The sequence below is a fragment of the Stigmatopora nigra genome, chromosome 1 (genome assembly GCF_051989575.1).
Source record: "Stigmatopora nigra isolate UIUO_SnigA chromosome 1, RoL_Snig_1.1, whole genome shotgun sequence".
Classification (NCBI taxonomy): domain Eukaryota; kingdom Metazoa; phylum Chordata; class Actinopteri; order Syngnathiformes; family Syngnathidae; genus Stigmatopora; species Stigmatopora nigra.
The window spans coordinates 8,424,291-8,439,672 of NC_135508.1; the positions used below are offsets into that span (position 1 = coordinate 8,424,291).

Consider the following 15,382-nt stretch of genomic DNA (forward strand, 5'->3'; position numbering starts at 1 on the left):
TTCTTATACCCCAATAGGCCAAAAAATACTACTGTCTATAACTGACTTTTTTTTCAAAATTGATGGACAGATCCTAAAGTATGCATCTGTGTGTCTGTGATCCAATTACTATGACAACAGTTTCCTCATCAAGCAGGGTCTGATTGGTCATATGGTTACAGGGTGTGAGCCAGCAAAACCAGAAACATTCCTCAGCAGAGGCCCGGGCCCAAAATAACGTCTGCTGACTTTTAAGGTTTTCAACACAGAAGCCTGTAATCATTCCACCACTTCTTCCTCTGTCATTTTTTTCACTTGATGTTTTCATCTTTTTCCACTTTCACACACACACACACACACACACACAAATACACACAAAACGGCAGGGCGAGAGGGAGGGAAGGAGACAAAAACCATAGCCAGGAAGAAAAAAAGAACACCACAGGAGGAATGTCAGCTTCGGTGGTTGGAAGAAGCAGGAAATGACATCATGACCAGAACTGCTACTTCCTGGGTTTAAGCTGAACAATGGTGATGATGAGGTTGTTGCCAAAGTTACCGATGGGCTTCGCTTTGACCTGATTGTCCAAAAAGAAAAAAGGAAACAAGAACGAGCAGAAGCTTGAAAGGGGAGTTGGGTTGTTGCCTAGCAACAAGCTCTCCATTCTAAATCACATCATCACGTGAAATTGAATCACTCATTGCTCGTTTTGACATTGGCACTTTTTTCACTCTCTCTCTTTACTTGCTGTATGCTGTAGCCCATTGCCAAATCGAGACTCCTAAATACTACGTGTTGGTGTGAATAGCAACATGCTAACCTTCCAAACACACACATACATGGTCATGATCTGGTTACTAAACTAAGACTCTTATTCCTCCTCAAACTTCATGGTTATACATCAGAAAACTTTTATACAATTAGTTTTATTTCAAGAAATCTTTAATGTACATGATACAAAGTCCAAACCAGTCCAGACTGGCCCAGTTGATGTCTTTTATGGCCAAGCGGCAGGTTGGGGTCTTGGTCCCCTTGGCTTCTGAACTCGGTTATTAAAATCTGAAACAGAAACTAAATTAAAACATTGGAGGCTTAATTCATTGAAATCTAAAATGTTTCCTTTACTAAATTACATTTTTTTAATTGAATTAAATGTTTTTATTGTTATTATGGAAGATAAATGGCCTTACAACTCTGGGGATTCAGGTTAATTCAGGCTGTTTCACTAGAATCACAGCAATTTTTTTTTCCATGTGAAATGTTTGTTACCTGAAATGGGCTCCAAACGGGCACCAATCGATAATTCTGCTAATCCTGTGTTGGGCTCAGCTGTATGAGTTGAGCTGGAGGCACCCTCCGAAGGTCCCACCATACTGTATAATGGCCCCGTGCTCACTGATGGATCATTTTCATAGTGATGAGGGCTATATGAAGTTCTGATGGACATTCAAACATTTGAAGAAATTAAGGGTTTAACAATGAACAAACAGAACTGGAAAAAATGGTAAGGAATGAAAAATGTGAACCAGGAAAGAGAAGGATAAAGAAGGGAGATATGAATGGATGTACGGTATGTAGATCTTACCCGGATTCAGATGGTGGGTGCTTTTGTTTGGGCTTCTTGACCACAGCGTATGTCTCGTTACTCATGATGTCACTGGCTATACAAGGAGAGGACAGGTCACCAATGCTAAACTTTTATACCAAAACAGCAAAGCATCATGGTTTTGGGTCTCTAAGTCAAGACTTGCTTTCCCTGTACATTTCCGAGGTTTTTCTTTGTCTATGTTTAATGGTCACCTCTTTCTCTGTCAATGATTATTATTATGATTTTTTTAATCCTTTATTGTAAAACTTTGTTCCCTAGATCTAACGGGTGATTCTACAGTTTCCCAATGGCAACCCATATAGGAGATCAAGCCTCTATTTTTCATTGACTTGTGATCGCTACTTTCTCTCTTTTGTACAATTGTACAATACTTTCCTTCTGTGTTCTTTTCTCCTTGTTCATTTTTAAGCTTTTCTTCTTTTTTCGTTGTTCACTTTTGTCTCTTTCTTTTTTTCCGACTGTGTGATCTTCTCTGCTTGCTCACTTGTTACATAGCATTCTTTCTTACCCTAGTCACTTTTACATCCTTATTTTCTTGTATACTTGTTCCCTTATCGGCTCTTTCCTTCCTTGTTCTCTTCTACTAAACTTTCACCTCCCTCCTTATTCACACGTCATCTCTTTCTTTCCATTTTGTCCTTTCCTATGGTCTTCGTCTCACCTCATCCCTTCTTCATCTGTCATGCCTGGTCATGTTTTTCCTTGCTTACTTCTCTCACATCTGTCGCTAGTCAATTCTCATTGTTTCAAGACACTCATAATAGAAAACAAGTCAAGAAAAGGAAAGCAAGCAAACCTGCAAGTTGACTGTAAATTCGCCATACGCTTCGTGAAGATTAAAAGTGAAGTGAACTTCTCACCAAAAACCCGATTTGCATAGAGGAAACTGTCAGTTCCTCTTTTTTCGGATGATGTCACCTTGTACATTTTCATTTCATGCGTGTCATCCAATCAACGAAGGTCAAGCATAACGTTTCACACCACCCTTGTCATGTGACTGTCAGAGGGCAGCTGGTCCATGTAACCTTGGTAACTGGCACGCCGAATTGCACGCAGATTCAAGCGTCAGTTATATCACTGAAGCTCACGATAGCTCATTTAGTCATTAATATTCATCCCCCTGATGCTAAATATTTTGGATTATATTCAGAAAAAAACATTCACAGGAATTGTGTTCTGCTGTGCTACCAGGGCATCCGTTCTTAGTGTATATAAGTCTTGAGATAGTTTGGATTAATTATTATTATTATTTTTTTACTATTGTGGAGGTAAGGTTAGAAGTAAGAATTAGATAATATTGAATGAATGGGATTCAGAAGGGAGCTCTATATTGCATAAAAAATACAGCACTGATATTGGCGGGTACTAACAAATAACGGGCCGGTGCCATTTGCTGACACTTTGTGCTTCCTTTCTCCAATATGACACCTCGATCAGTAACAACAAATGTTGCAGAGATCACCTTCATGGACAGTTGTCTTTATATATGCTACATATTTGATATACCCTTTATTGGACTTTTAGGACTTTATGCTGTTGTTAATTATTCCTCTATGTTAAATATTGTTTCACTGTTCTGTTTAAAAAACAACTAAATATATATGTATATATATGTAGAAATTTAGCAACTTCTTCATCGTCCATTAAGTTCATCCTCACAAGGGTTGCAGAGGGTGCTGGAGCCTATCTCAGCCAACCACACGCAGCAGCAGGTAAGATCTGAATTGGCTCCCAGCCGATCGCAGGGCATAATGAAACAGACAACCACTAACACTCACAATCACCCGGCCAACAAGTGGAAATCGAACCCAGACTTCCCACACCAAAGTCAAGTAACCACTGGACCATCGGATGGCGACTTAATCGTTAAAATAAAATATACACAGTATAACATCTAACATATTATTGTTCTTTTAAACCACAGGGTTAGGGAGAATAACATCTATTGGTATTGGTTTGTTGGTCGAGTTTGGGTCGCCCACAAAATCGGTCGACTAAAACACCCCTCGACCTTTGCTCAACCAACAGTACGCACTCTAAAGAGGCGTGTCGTATCCAAGTATTCCTCCTACCTATGGCTCTCTCTTTAGCATTAGCGTAGCCTAGCGATCCGCTACTCGTCATAACATCATGTCGCAGGCACTTTCAGAGGAGGAGTTTCACCGTATGCAGGTAACAACAACACGACCACACGCTCGTATGACATTGACAAATTTCATTTCGTCGCCGTCCACTTTGTCCCAAAACGGGGGTGTATATTTTGTTGCTAACTATCGTTAGCCGCTTAAGGTAAGATGACTGATGTCTTTGCCAGAATGTTTAATGTTGCTGGCTTAGCCCTGCAACCCTTACACATTAGCAAATCTACATTTATGTGGTCATCCTTTTTGAGATCCGCTAAACAAAGTGTGGAAAAAAAATGTAGAACTGTCAACGCAAGTCTGCTAGCATCAACAAATATCAACAGGACGATAAACACTCAAACTCTGCTGTTTCTTTGTTAAAATACAGTTATATGCAAAATTACGTGCCGTTTCTCATCAACGTGATAGCTCGGAGAGTTTCTAGCCGTGTGATTTATAAGAATTTTGACGGTTGTAAATTAAAGTAGCTACATCATGCTAATCACGTGACCTGTTTGTCTGCGCATGCGTGTTTACCAGGCTCAACTATTGGAGTTGAGGACACGCAACTATCAATTGTCTGACGATCTGAGGAAGAACTCGACTGGTAAATAAAACTACTTCTTCTTATAACATTTTCATCACACTGAAATATGATAATCATGTTTTAGAACTCAGCACCTTGCGTCAGAAAAATGGGGTGTTGGAAAGAGATTTTGTCAAAGCACAGAAGGTAAGCCTTATTGTTTATTCCCCATTTATTCTGTTAAATAACGGGGTGTGTTTCTTTCCATAGGCACTTAACAAAAGTAAAAAAGCACAGGTGAGTAGTTTTCTAGCGTTTTACTCAACTTAACATAGCAAGCAGTTTTGACGCAAATAGCAATAATGTCCGGGTAAATGAAAGGGACACGCCCACGTGCGTTTGTAATTACTAATAGGCCCTTCACTGAGGCAAAAATCCACTTGTTTCCATTAGACAAACATCCTCCCTGATTATATTAAACGCCTTTCCTGAGTTTAACATGATTTAGCCTGATTGCAAAAAAAATGAAGTTAGAAGCCCTTTAACAACTGTAACAGAATTTCACCACAATATTTCAACAGCAGTACTAGCACAAACCACTGCAGTACTGTATTAAAGCCCACAATACCATTTGCACAAGCCAAAGTAAAAACAACAGTAGCACATGACAACTCCATGAAAAATCACATTCATTGGCCAATGAATTAGGTACCCCTTAAGTGAAAGTAAACCGTGTGCAGGAAGTGGAAGCGCTGCTGAGCGAAAATGAGATGCTTCAGGGAAAACTTCACAGCCAGGAAGAGGACTTTCGACTCCAAAATAGCACGCTAATGGCCGAACTCTCCAAGGTACACCCACGTCCGTTGTAAATGGATGGACTTAATTGGATTGAGATTTTTAATTGCTTTTGTCACTTCCAGTTGTGTCTGCAAATTGAGCAGCTGGAACTGGATAACAAGCACCTTAAGGAAGAAGGCGAGACCAGAGCTTCCCAGTCCAGTCCAAATGTCACCTCCAGTCCTGCTGAAGAAGAGTTGCTGCGCCTGCAGGCTGAGAACGCCACGCTGCTCAAGAAAGTGCGAGGTACGTTTCGTCAGATGTCACATTGATATTTTTATTCCTTTAAAAAGAAAAAAATACCACCTAGTATTGTGCTGTATAAACATAACCAGAATAGTAAAACATAACCTGCAAACTGAAGAAGAACGAATGAGGATCAGCATGGTCAATTGTTGGCCATTTTACAACAGGGCATTTCAATAAATGGCGCAGTATAGTCAATGGAGCTTGTAATTTGAAATAGCTATAATTTGCTCACTTTTTCAAAAATGTCAGTCAACTACATCAACTACATACTTAAAAACCATTATTACCAATGTTGTAATTTCTGCTGCTGTAATCTAAGGCAAAATAATTCTTCAAACAAAAGCCACAATTGGAAAGTCTGTTTGTTAGAAGTACAATGGAATCAGACTTTCCACCAATAATGGAATACTGCCAACAAAAGACACGGCCCTAAAAACGTTTTAATAAACTGGCGTAGATGTGACCGAAAGCAGTACAAAATAAACTGCCATTGTAAGAAGAGTCACTGCATGCTTTAAAGGTGTTTCTAATTTGACATTTGTATGGTATTTTTCACAATCCATGCTTTTGGAACAATTTGAAACGCCTAATTTGTGATTCAAATCCATCAAATGTCTTCCGAGTAACGTTGTATCGAAGGCCTAAAGCGTTCTGTTGATGTATGTAGCCCTGCAGGAGCCCTGTACTAATTCTGAACAGCCCAAAACATCACTCTCACATGGCGACCAAAACGCTACCTCACAGTTAGACCAGTCGGTGGATGCCAATGGGACATGTGATGTCAGCAGCAAAGGGGAGGAGTCAGCAGCAGAGGGTGTCAGCGGGCAGCAGGTAATTGACTAATAACAGGGGTAGCCAAGTCCGTTCCCCGAGAGAACCCTACCCAGTCTGTTTTTCATATCTCCCGTCTACCACACCTGAATCAAATGATCAACTCAACAGAAAGCTGTCCAGAAGCTTGATTATTATTATTGATCATTTGATTCAGGTGTTTTGGTGGAGGGAGATATGGAAAACAAACTGGAGAAGGACTCTCATGGACCGGACTTGGCCACCCTTGAATAATAATGTCATATCAATAAAGTCACCTTGCTCAGGTTACCATGGAGATTGACTTTGTTTCCCACTTGTTTTACAGAATGAACCTAAGCTGGAGCAAACAAAGTTTAATGGTAAGAACATGTTTGTTATCTTTTTTGCACCTACTAGCCCAAAGCTTTTAGAAGTGGATAGTACATGCAGGTTTATTTGAATTCACCAGGAGATGCTAAATAGACACCAAACTCCTCAGCAGTGGCAAAACAAACATGTCTAAGAGTCTTCAGACTGACATTTATCTTTAACATGTACTATTGTTTTTGCGGTACTCATTCTTGGAGTTACTTGGCTTTACCATAACGTTGCTAGAACACAATAGGAACCGTCTGCATTTATCGCAATAACAGTTAGAGCCTTCATAGGATAGACAAACTAGTCCTAAACAGCCCAGACAGACATTTGTATGTGTCAGGCCCACTAACTGGTAGATTGCCCCTACTGTGTATGGCGTCCCCTTTAGGCCTGTCAGAGAAGAGCGTAGAGGAGATTGTAGCTAAGCAGTCAGCGCTAGGCTGGTCGGCTGCTCTGTGTCCAATAACTCACTGCTTTGGAGCAGAGCTGGAGGTCGCCCTGAGCACTCAGCACGAGGAGAAGAGGCTGCTGAGGGAACAACTGCGACAACTGGAGGTGAGCATACATGTCATTCACTTCTGCTAGCGTGTTTTGTCCACATTTAACTGTAACTTTTTAAAATAATTGAATCAAAGTTAAATGCTCTATTAAAACAATTCTTTTCACAGTTTGATTTTATTGGTTAAATGTGGCGGCTGTTAAGTGACAATAACTATGTCCAAAAATTTGCAGGTCACCAAACAAGCTGAGATGACCAAACTGCAGGATGATTTGTCAAAGGTAAATGATAATTCTTACCAATGTATCAACATTTACTTGATTGTTACTGTTTCTTTCAGCTCTCTGACAAGTTAAAGAAAAAACAAGAGAGGTGAGACTTTCTGATATTTTCCTCTTTTGAAAGGAAATTAGTAATAAGAATTTTCTCCCAATTGCAAACTAGATCTAAAGATTTGTATTCATCCTAATACGGATGTTATTAATACCGAAAAATAATTATTGCTCCCTTTACTACCTCTCTGATTATTACAAACCTCTCCCATTTCAAACATTTTGAAAAGTTTTGGATTTATTCTTGCAACTCTCATGGCTTCAAACATTCTGTTGCAGTTTCCAGCGTCTGCAAGCCGAGAAGGAGGTTCTTTACAATGATAGCAGGTCAGCATAACATCTAATGATACCTCAGTCCAATTGACAAGTCACTGAACAAATTGGCAAACCTTTCTGCAGGACAAAGATCGAAGAGATCAACCAAAGGAAGGAGGAGGAGCTTAAAATGATCAACTCGCGAATCCAGAAGCTTCAATCAGATTTGGCGGCAGCCAATCAGGTCAATTGGACAGCATTTGTCCGTCAACATGCTCATTTTTGCGACATGATGGGTAAAATAAGTTTAATTCTGGCTTAGGTGACGGCTGAGCTGCGAGAAAAGCTTCTGACTCGCGACAAAGAACACCAACTGGCCGTCAGTGCGCTCAAAGATCAGGTTAGTTCTGTCCAATGACGTCCCAAACAGGTCAACATCTCTAAGACTCTTTATCCAGCCGTCTGAATGACTCGATTGACATTTGGAAAGTCGACCAGTGCCAATGTGCTTCTATTTCTGGACTACTTTGGATGTTCTGCTTCTTTTGTGGGTTTTCTTTCTCTGCATCTAATTCCTGCTTCCTAATTTTCCACCGCCTTGGCTTCCATGATGTGTGGACGCTGCAGGTAGCGAGTCAAAGCGCAGTCAGCCAGGAGCAAGTGGATAGCATTTTGCAGGAGAACGATGCTCTGAGGACAAATCTCGCTGCTTTAGAACAGGTATAATCTTTGAGAAGATCATGCATTTTGCTGGCGCTTTGCATGTTGCTAGGTTCATGTTCTGTCTTTCTACTTCTGACTCTTACAACAACCCTTCCGGCTGCCTTTATTAAAGGCTCAAACGTCCCCTGGATGCCACATTGCTTTGTCACGTACAGAGATGAGCATGTCTTCTGGTTTATAATTGATTGCAGATTCAGACGAGCAAGATGCAGGAGGTTAGCCTTCTTCGGGAACAGCACGAGGCTCAAGCGGCAGAACTTCAGCTGAGTCGAACAGAACAGGAAAAGCTTTTGGCTCAGAGGGATGACCTGGACTCGCAGCTGCAGGTATGCTAAGTAACTTTCATAAGGGCCCTGAAAGTTTATTTTCAACAATTGTTCTATCTCAAATATTGCATTTGCGTCAATTCAACCTTTGTTATTGCCATTATTTGTCCTTGACTGTCTTTCTTTTAGGAGTCCAATTTTGCAAACAGAAAGTTGTTGGAGCAATTAACAGACGAAGGTCAAGAAAAGGAGAAGCTTATGATGGAGTTTGAAGAGAGCAAGAAGGTGTGTATACACAAACCCACACTCACACTCCAGGTAACACATATTCGCTGAACAATTTTTTACCCAGACGGCTGATAAGAGGAAGGCTATGCTAGATGATATGGCCATTCAACTGAACCAGGAAAAATCCAACCACAAGGAGGCGTTGTCAGACTTCAAATTACAGCACGAGAAGGAGGTGAGCCGACCAGATATGCTGCTGCAGAATGACTGTGACTTTGAAAAAAGTGCTTTATATACTCGCCCTTTTCACTTTTTACCATAATTACGGGCAAACCAGATTCCCAAAAGCGTGCGGATGTTATACGAATGTAAACAAGCAGCACAAGTTGATCTGCTTTGTAATATTTTTCCCCATCATCATCATGTAGGTCCTCAGCATCAGGGCTCGCTATGAGAAGGAACTTCGAGGTCTACATGAGGACAAAAACCGCTCTGAGGAGGACCTCCGGCAGCAGCTCAGAGATGAGAAGGTAAAAAAAAAGAGGAGGAGGATTGGGCGGCAGTTTTGTCAAATATTTTGTGTTTCAGGCTCGTTGCAAAGAGCTAGAAAGTTTTCAGACCAAAGTGCAGGAACTAAGCAATCAGTTGCAGTCCATGGAAGAAACCAAAGGCTGGTTTGAAAGGCGACTCGACGAGGCTCAGGTGAGTGCTTAGTTATTAGTCCCACTGAACTTTAGATCAGGGATCGCCTATGTACGTACGGCCTGTTCCTGAAACATTCATAGGGCAACCATTTAACCCATTGGCCGCCATTGACGTTGATGTGTGTTGTGTGTTTGAGCAGGAAAACACTGGCAGGTTGACGTTAGAACACCAAGAAGCTGTCAAAACTCTCCAGGAAAAACATTTACTTGATTTACAGGTAACAAGCAAAATGGGAGGGGTGTTTTGTGATACAGTAGATGTAAGACTAAACACGGTGATCTTTTTATTTATATAAATGTTTATAAATATTTTGAGGTGTAAATAATAAATGACAGTTGTATCTCGATAAATGTATGTCAATCTTAAATTATGTCACCAATTATGTAAATGTGTCTCAATTTTGCCAGCTGGTGATGTCACAATGTATCTCGATCAGAAGCAACCCCCAATGGAAACAGACTATGTCTAATGATATGCAAATACTACTTGACGACATTGTGTGTATGTCATAGACCAAACAGGGAGAGGCCGAAGCCGTCCACGGGGAGCTGCTGGAGGTCCAGAATCAGCGCGATGAACTGCACGGCTCCATCTCCAAACTCAAACAGGTCAGCTTCCAAAGATTCTATGTACTGTGCAGTTGTATCTAAAGAGGTTAATTGAATTTGTGCTGTGACCACTCGTATAACTGGACACTTTAGCTAGCTCGACTTCTCATTCCCATTTAAAGTGAATCGTAATTTTCTTCATCTATATTAGCCTACCAAAAACAATGTAATGAGGATATCTCATCTTTTATCAAAGCAAATCAAAGCAAACACAAAAATAAATTACTATCTGTTCTGCTGACTTTCATTGTTTACATTTTTTTCTCTTTTGTTGTATCATGACATTGCGATAAGCAAAAGATATAGTAAACACAACTCTGATGGCTCAAATTTGTCGTTTGACATAAAACTACCGTCTGGTTTTTTTTGCATTCAAACCCTAAAACGGTTACCTTGGAAAATGTCTTCTTTTTCTACAGGAGATCAAAGACACAGTAGATGGACAACGGATATTAGAGAAAAAAGGAAGTGCAGCGGTGAGTGTATATGCATATTTGTGTGTGTGTGTGTGATAAGACAGATGGCAAGAAAAGACTTAAAAGAGATACAAATATACACTTTTATTTAGACAGTGTTATGCAAATGAAAAAACATCTTGATTGATATGTCTGTGTGTGTTTGTGTAGCTGAAGGACTTAAAAAGACAGTTGCAGCTGGAAAGGAAGAGAGCAGACAAACTGCAAGAGAGACTTCAAGAAATTCTTACAAACAGTAAGACCAGAACAGGTAAAACTCTGAGCCCCCCTTACAATAACATGCTTTATTTTACTTTTGTTGATGTTAAAGGTGCTATGAAAGGTTTTTAGGGTGACCACTATGTTAAAAAAATAAAGACTCATTAATGTAATTTTACATTTCCACTGATTTAATTCATAGTTTTTCCAGCCAAAACAAAGCAACAGAGATCAGCTATTCTGGTTGTGACCTCACAACTAGCTAGTAGGTGTTGATAGAATGACAGAATGCTCACATGAGATCAACAGAATGGAAAGTTAGTATGCTGGCAGACCAACAAAAAAAATCAGATGATCATTCTGGTTGTGACATCATTTCCTGTTCGGAGAATTTCTCCTGGGGCCAACATAGCTGAGAAAAAAAGACCAGTCCTATTTTCTGACAATTTTTTTGGGTGGTGATTCAGTAATAGTGTCAGCTATCATTTTTTATGTCACTTGCTATTTTAATTCCCAACACTTTTAATATTTATTTATATTTAATAGCAAATTTTCGTTTTCAAATTTCACCTGGCTAAAGACTGTCAGGTTTATTTAGGAAATACAACTAATATCAAAAGTATGATCAGGCATGTTGATGCCATGAAAGAGGGTTGATGATACACTAAGTGAAGGTGTGTGTGGATTGTGTGAATGGGTGTGGGTGGGTGGGATGATCGTGTGAGTTTGCGTGGGTGAGGATTTGTTGAGTGAGCACACATTTCAAAAGATCAGCAGCATCATGTGATGTCGTCTGGAGGTTGGGTCTCATTTTGGAACTTTCTCTTCAATATTTTATATAGTAGTGCTTTAATTTCCTGTGCTACACATATTGCACGGACACATACAGTAGCATATAGAATCTATATAGCCAGATAAATGTTTAAAGAGTATTTTTGGACAAAGCTGACAATCAGACATTTGAAGTAGGACTAAGGCTCTTAATGGAATAAGTCTTTGCCATTGAAAGACTTGTTTAAACTTTCCCACTGTTTTTGTAATGTGTGGTTCTTTAACCCGAACCAAATGGTCTTTTTGATGGTAAAAGGATTCAAAATTCTAAGTAATTTATGGTGGCTAACAGGACATGTTCTTTTCCCCCCTTCTGCAGGCCTGGAGGAGTTGGTCCTGTCTGAGATCAACAGTCCCAGCCGTAATCAGCAGACTGACTCGTCCTCCGTCTCGTCTTTCTCTTATCGAGACATGATGAAGGAGAGTCAGAGCGGCGGTCACAACAAGGTGAGCCAGGACCTTCGGCGGGCGGCATAGAGAAACTCGTGTGTTAAATGTCCCACGTCTACTTCTTTTCCTCAGTCGGGAGGAGCAAGCCCTCAGTGTCAGCGTGCCGCCGAGCTATCGGACGACGAGCTGGGTGAACTGTTTCAGAGGCTAGCTGAGGTTCAACAGGAGAAGTGGATGCTAGAGGAGAAGGTTGGTCCTTGTGTTGTGATGTGCTGCTTATAAATATGCGGAAAAAAAGATGGTAGACCTAAATCAAACGACTACCGTATTTTTACGACTATAAGGCGCACCCTCAATGAATGACATTTTCCCATATATAAGGTGCACTGGATTATAAGGTGCACCCTCAATGAATGACACGTTTTAAATTTTTCCATAAATAAGGCGCCCTGTCTATTTTGGAGAAAAATCTAGACGCAAGTGCGCCTTATAGTCGTGAAAATACAGTACTTTTTTTTTAGGATTTTTTGTTTTTATTCTGCGTGGAGGCCACTATTGGTTGAAGTACTAATGTTTATTCAATATATTTTTTTGCATTTATCAGTGTCAGTACAGATTTTGTTGTTTTCCAGCCTTATTCTATTTCAAACTTGACTGTAGAAGCTAAATACCGTATTTTCACGACTATAAGGCGCGCCACATTATAAGGCGCATCTCATTATCAGGCGCACCCTCAATGAATGGCACATTTTATTTTTTTTCCCCATTTATAAGGCGCACTGGATTATAAGGCGCCTTGTCTATTTTGGAGAAAATGTAAGACTTTTAAGTGCGCCTTATAGCCGTGAAAATATGGTACTTCAATTCCAAGAGAAGGTTCTCGTTTCTTAGAGAAGGCTTTAAGCCAAAGAGAATTGAGAAAATCTTCTCCTGGCCCTGTTTTTACAATCTCACTGGATTTCCGTTCCTGTCTCATAACCACATATGCATGATTGACAGGTCAAACATTTGGAGGTGAGTTGCTCGTCCATGGCGGAGGACATCTGCAGGAAGAGCGCCATCATTGAGACATACGTCATGGACAGCCGCATAGGTGACCAGATTTGATTAAAAATAAATAAAATTGTTAATTCTTTCATTAAGTTTAAATAGCTCCCCCAACCCCCATTAACTTGAATCTCACAATGTGTCTCTGTCCCCGATGTGCACAGACGTATCAGGTGGCGCCGCGGGCGGGCACGGAGCTCCTCAGGTTGACCGAGGCAGTCTTGGTTCTGTCTTGAGGGATTTGGTCAAATCTGGCGATGAAAATCTGCGTGAGATGAACAAGAAGCTGCAGAACATGTTGGAGGAGCAGTTGACCAAGAACATGCACCTTCATAAGGTAAAGTTCCATGTTACCTGATAAGAAATACCTGCTAATGCTAGCACAAAGAAACGGCTAGAATGGTGAATTTCAAAATTGTCCACCATAGCATTTGCTTGTGATTGAGTCACATTTGACTGTGTTTTTATCTTCCAGGACCTGGAAGCTTTATCCCAGGAATTAGTCCGTCTCAGTAAAGAACAGGTACCTGACAGCAGTTCAGCTGGCTCTGGTTGAGACTACTTCCTGGGTCATCATCTACATCCAAAAATTAATTCAGCTCAGATAAAAGATCAGGCTTTGACCAACAACACCTGGGACTGTCTTCATGCAAGTCTTGAACATTAGGTCATCCCGGGCTATGTTTAAATGCCAGAATGTTTCCATCCATCCATCCATCCAAAGCATGCTGGGGATGGAATTGTTCAGCTCATTGTTTTTAACGAATGTACTGTAAAGAAATCAAACTAAACTTACGTGATTCACTTTCATTTCAACTCGGGTAAAACCTGATGACCTCCATTGCAATTAAACATGTCACCTCCCATTCTTAACTGTATTAGAAAAAAAAAATATAGCGTGAAGTGCGCATCTGGTGACTATGACCAACTCTAAACCCTGGTCGCCGATCACCAGATGGCGTAACGTGCAATGTCATTTTGGTTTGTGGCTGTGACTGTTTGTATGATTATATCACAGTCATTTACTCTTAATTAACGCTTCTATGAATGTGAGTTAAATAGGAATATATATTTAAAAGAACGTTTTTCTTATTTTATCTTTTTTTTTTCTTGAAACTTACGACATCAGAAATCTGTAAATTAAAATGTCTTATTTGTTGAGCGAGGTCGACGTCCTGCTTAATGTATTGTGTTTTATTTATAAGAGAAAAGAGTTTATTTGTTTCGCCTTGACTCTTGAGCACTACATGCCCCCCCCCCCCCCCCCCCCCCCCCCGTCTAGTTTCTGGCCTGTCACAGCGTTTTGACTTGTGTTTTTTTTTGTTGGTCTTGATTTCCCGGAATACTTTATTGACTGACTTGTGATGTGGCTATGTGTTCTTGGGCCTGGAAGGAGAGTGATTTGAAATTCAGAGGAAAGAATGCTTTAATAAAAAAGAAAAAAGGATACGTGTGAGAAATCAAATTTGTACTTTGACTGCGATACATATTGAACCCTATTATGCACAAATTATAGTTTATTTTTGTAGCATTCTGACATCCAAATCATTTCACCTGGATTCATTCTATGCAGTTAGTTGGTCGTCTTAGCCTCAACGGCATGAAAAAAACAACTACAAACTTTACAGTGTTACTGGGGCAGTAGACAGTACTTATGTGTTTTTTAAATTTTTAAAACATTGTATTTGCTCCTAATTAATTGCTATGATTAACAAAAAGTTTTAAAAATATTCTTTTATTGACAAAAATATTCACTAGTCCTTTAAGGAATCACAGGTTTAAAAATAGTCACTTGCTATATAAAAGGTTAAGCATGATTTTAAAAATAAGTGATTTATCTCTGATTGTGCATTTTGTCCAAACCAGGTCAGAATATGTCTCAAATAATGTTTATTTTAGATTTTTAAAACACGAACTATGACTGTAAGGTACCTCCTCTGTTTGTAGCTTTGTTTTTTAGTTAATGCCTTACAAATTCTTTTTTAAAGAAGAAATGATTAATGCAACCTCAAATTGTATGAAGTAAAATGTGTTTAACATGGGGCTTGTTAAGCAACGTCCAATCCCTCACTTCCAGTGGAAAAGTTTCTTCTTTAGCAAGTGCAGTGACTTCACTCAGGCTTTTCATTTCAGAGTAAAAAGTGGAAAAGTTCGGAAGGCGAGCGTCCGCCGGGAGACGACACTAATTAGCCGTTGACGACTGGCAGTTCCGCCGAGAGCGCGAGATTGCTGAGGCGAGCGCCCAGCTTGGCCCATCGGCGTCTGATTGGCTGAGGGTTAATTAGGTGCGCTCTTAATTAAAGCCTAACTTGAGGGGTTGCGCTTAATAC

The 15,382-nt window shown here is 40.1% G+C and overlaps 1 protein-coding gene and 1 long non-coding RNA gene across 5 annotated transcripts; one reads left to right on the forward strand and one right to left on the reverse strand.

Annotated features, from left to right (window-relative positions):
* Positions 1–904: 904 nt before the first annotated feature.
* LOC144204431 (uncharacterized) lies at positions 905–4,212 on the reverse strand. 2 transcript variants are annotated; one of them, XR_013327901.1, is made up of 4 exons: positions 2,386–4,212; positions 1,566–1,641; positions 1,250–1,416; positions 905–1,051 (listed from the first exon to the last, which is right to left on the reverse strand). It is a non-coding gene; the product is annotated as an uncharacterized LOC144204431 (long non-coding RNA). The 2 variants fall into 2 exon arrangements; XR_013327894.1 differs by having other exon boundaries at positions 916–1,039.
* gripap1 (GRIP1 associated protein 1) lies at positions 3,619–14,305 on the forward strand. Of its 3 annotated transcripts, none has more exons than XM_077724975.1 (29): positions 3,619–3,761; positions 4,253–4,319; positions 4,384–4,445; positions 4,509–4,535; positions 4,979–5,086; positions 5,159–5,321; positions 5,992–6,155; positions 6,463–6,496; positions 6,883–7,049; positions 7,227–7,274; positions 7,334–7,365; positions 7,605–7,652; positions 7,725–7,824; positions 7,903–7,980; positions 8,208–8,300; positions 8,495–8,629; positions 8,759–8,854; positions 8,922–9,032; positions 9,226–9,327; positions 9,386–9,499; positions 9,642–9,719; positions 10,015–10,110; positions 10,530–10,586; positions 10,737–10,836; positions 11,935–12,062; positions 12,138–12,254; positions 13,005–13,098; positions 13,217–13,389; positions 13,528–14,305. In XM_077724975.1, the coding sequence occupies exons 1-29, from the start codon at positions 3,720–3,722 to the stop codon at positions 13,606–13,608; spliced, it is 2,715 nt and encodes a 904-aa protein (XP_077581101.1). In that variant the 5' UTR covers positions 3,619–3,719; the 3' UTR covers positions 13,609–14,305. The 3 variants fall into 3 exon arrangements, with proteins under 3 accessions (XP_077581101.1, XP_077581269.1, XP_077581186.1); XM_077725143.1 differs by having other exon boundaries at positions 6,979–7,049; XM_077725060.1 differs by lacking the exon at positions 8,208–8,300.
* Positions 14,306–15,382: the final 1,077 nt, after the last annotated feature.

What these genes read in the sequence shown, in the direction of transcription:
- gripap1 (XM_077724975.1), top strand. Translation starts at nt 3,720, where the DNA reads ATGTCGCAGGCACTTTCAGAGGAGGAGTTTCACCGTATGCAG. An exon ending in ATCTCGCTGCTTTAGAACAG is followed by an intron (nt 8,301 to 8,494) that starts GTATAATCTTTG and finishes AATTGATTGCAG; the next exon opens with ATTCAGACGAGCAAGATGCA. An exon ending in GGCGACTCGACGAGGCTCAG is followed by an intron (nt 9,500 to 9,641) that starts GTGAGTGCTTAG and finishes GTGTTTGAGCAG; the next exon opens with GAAAACACTGGCAGGTTGAC.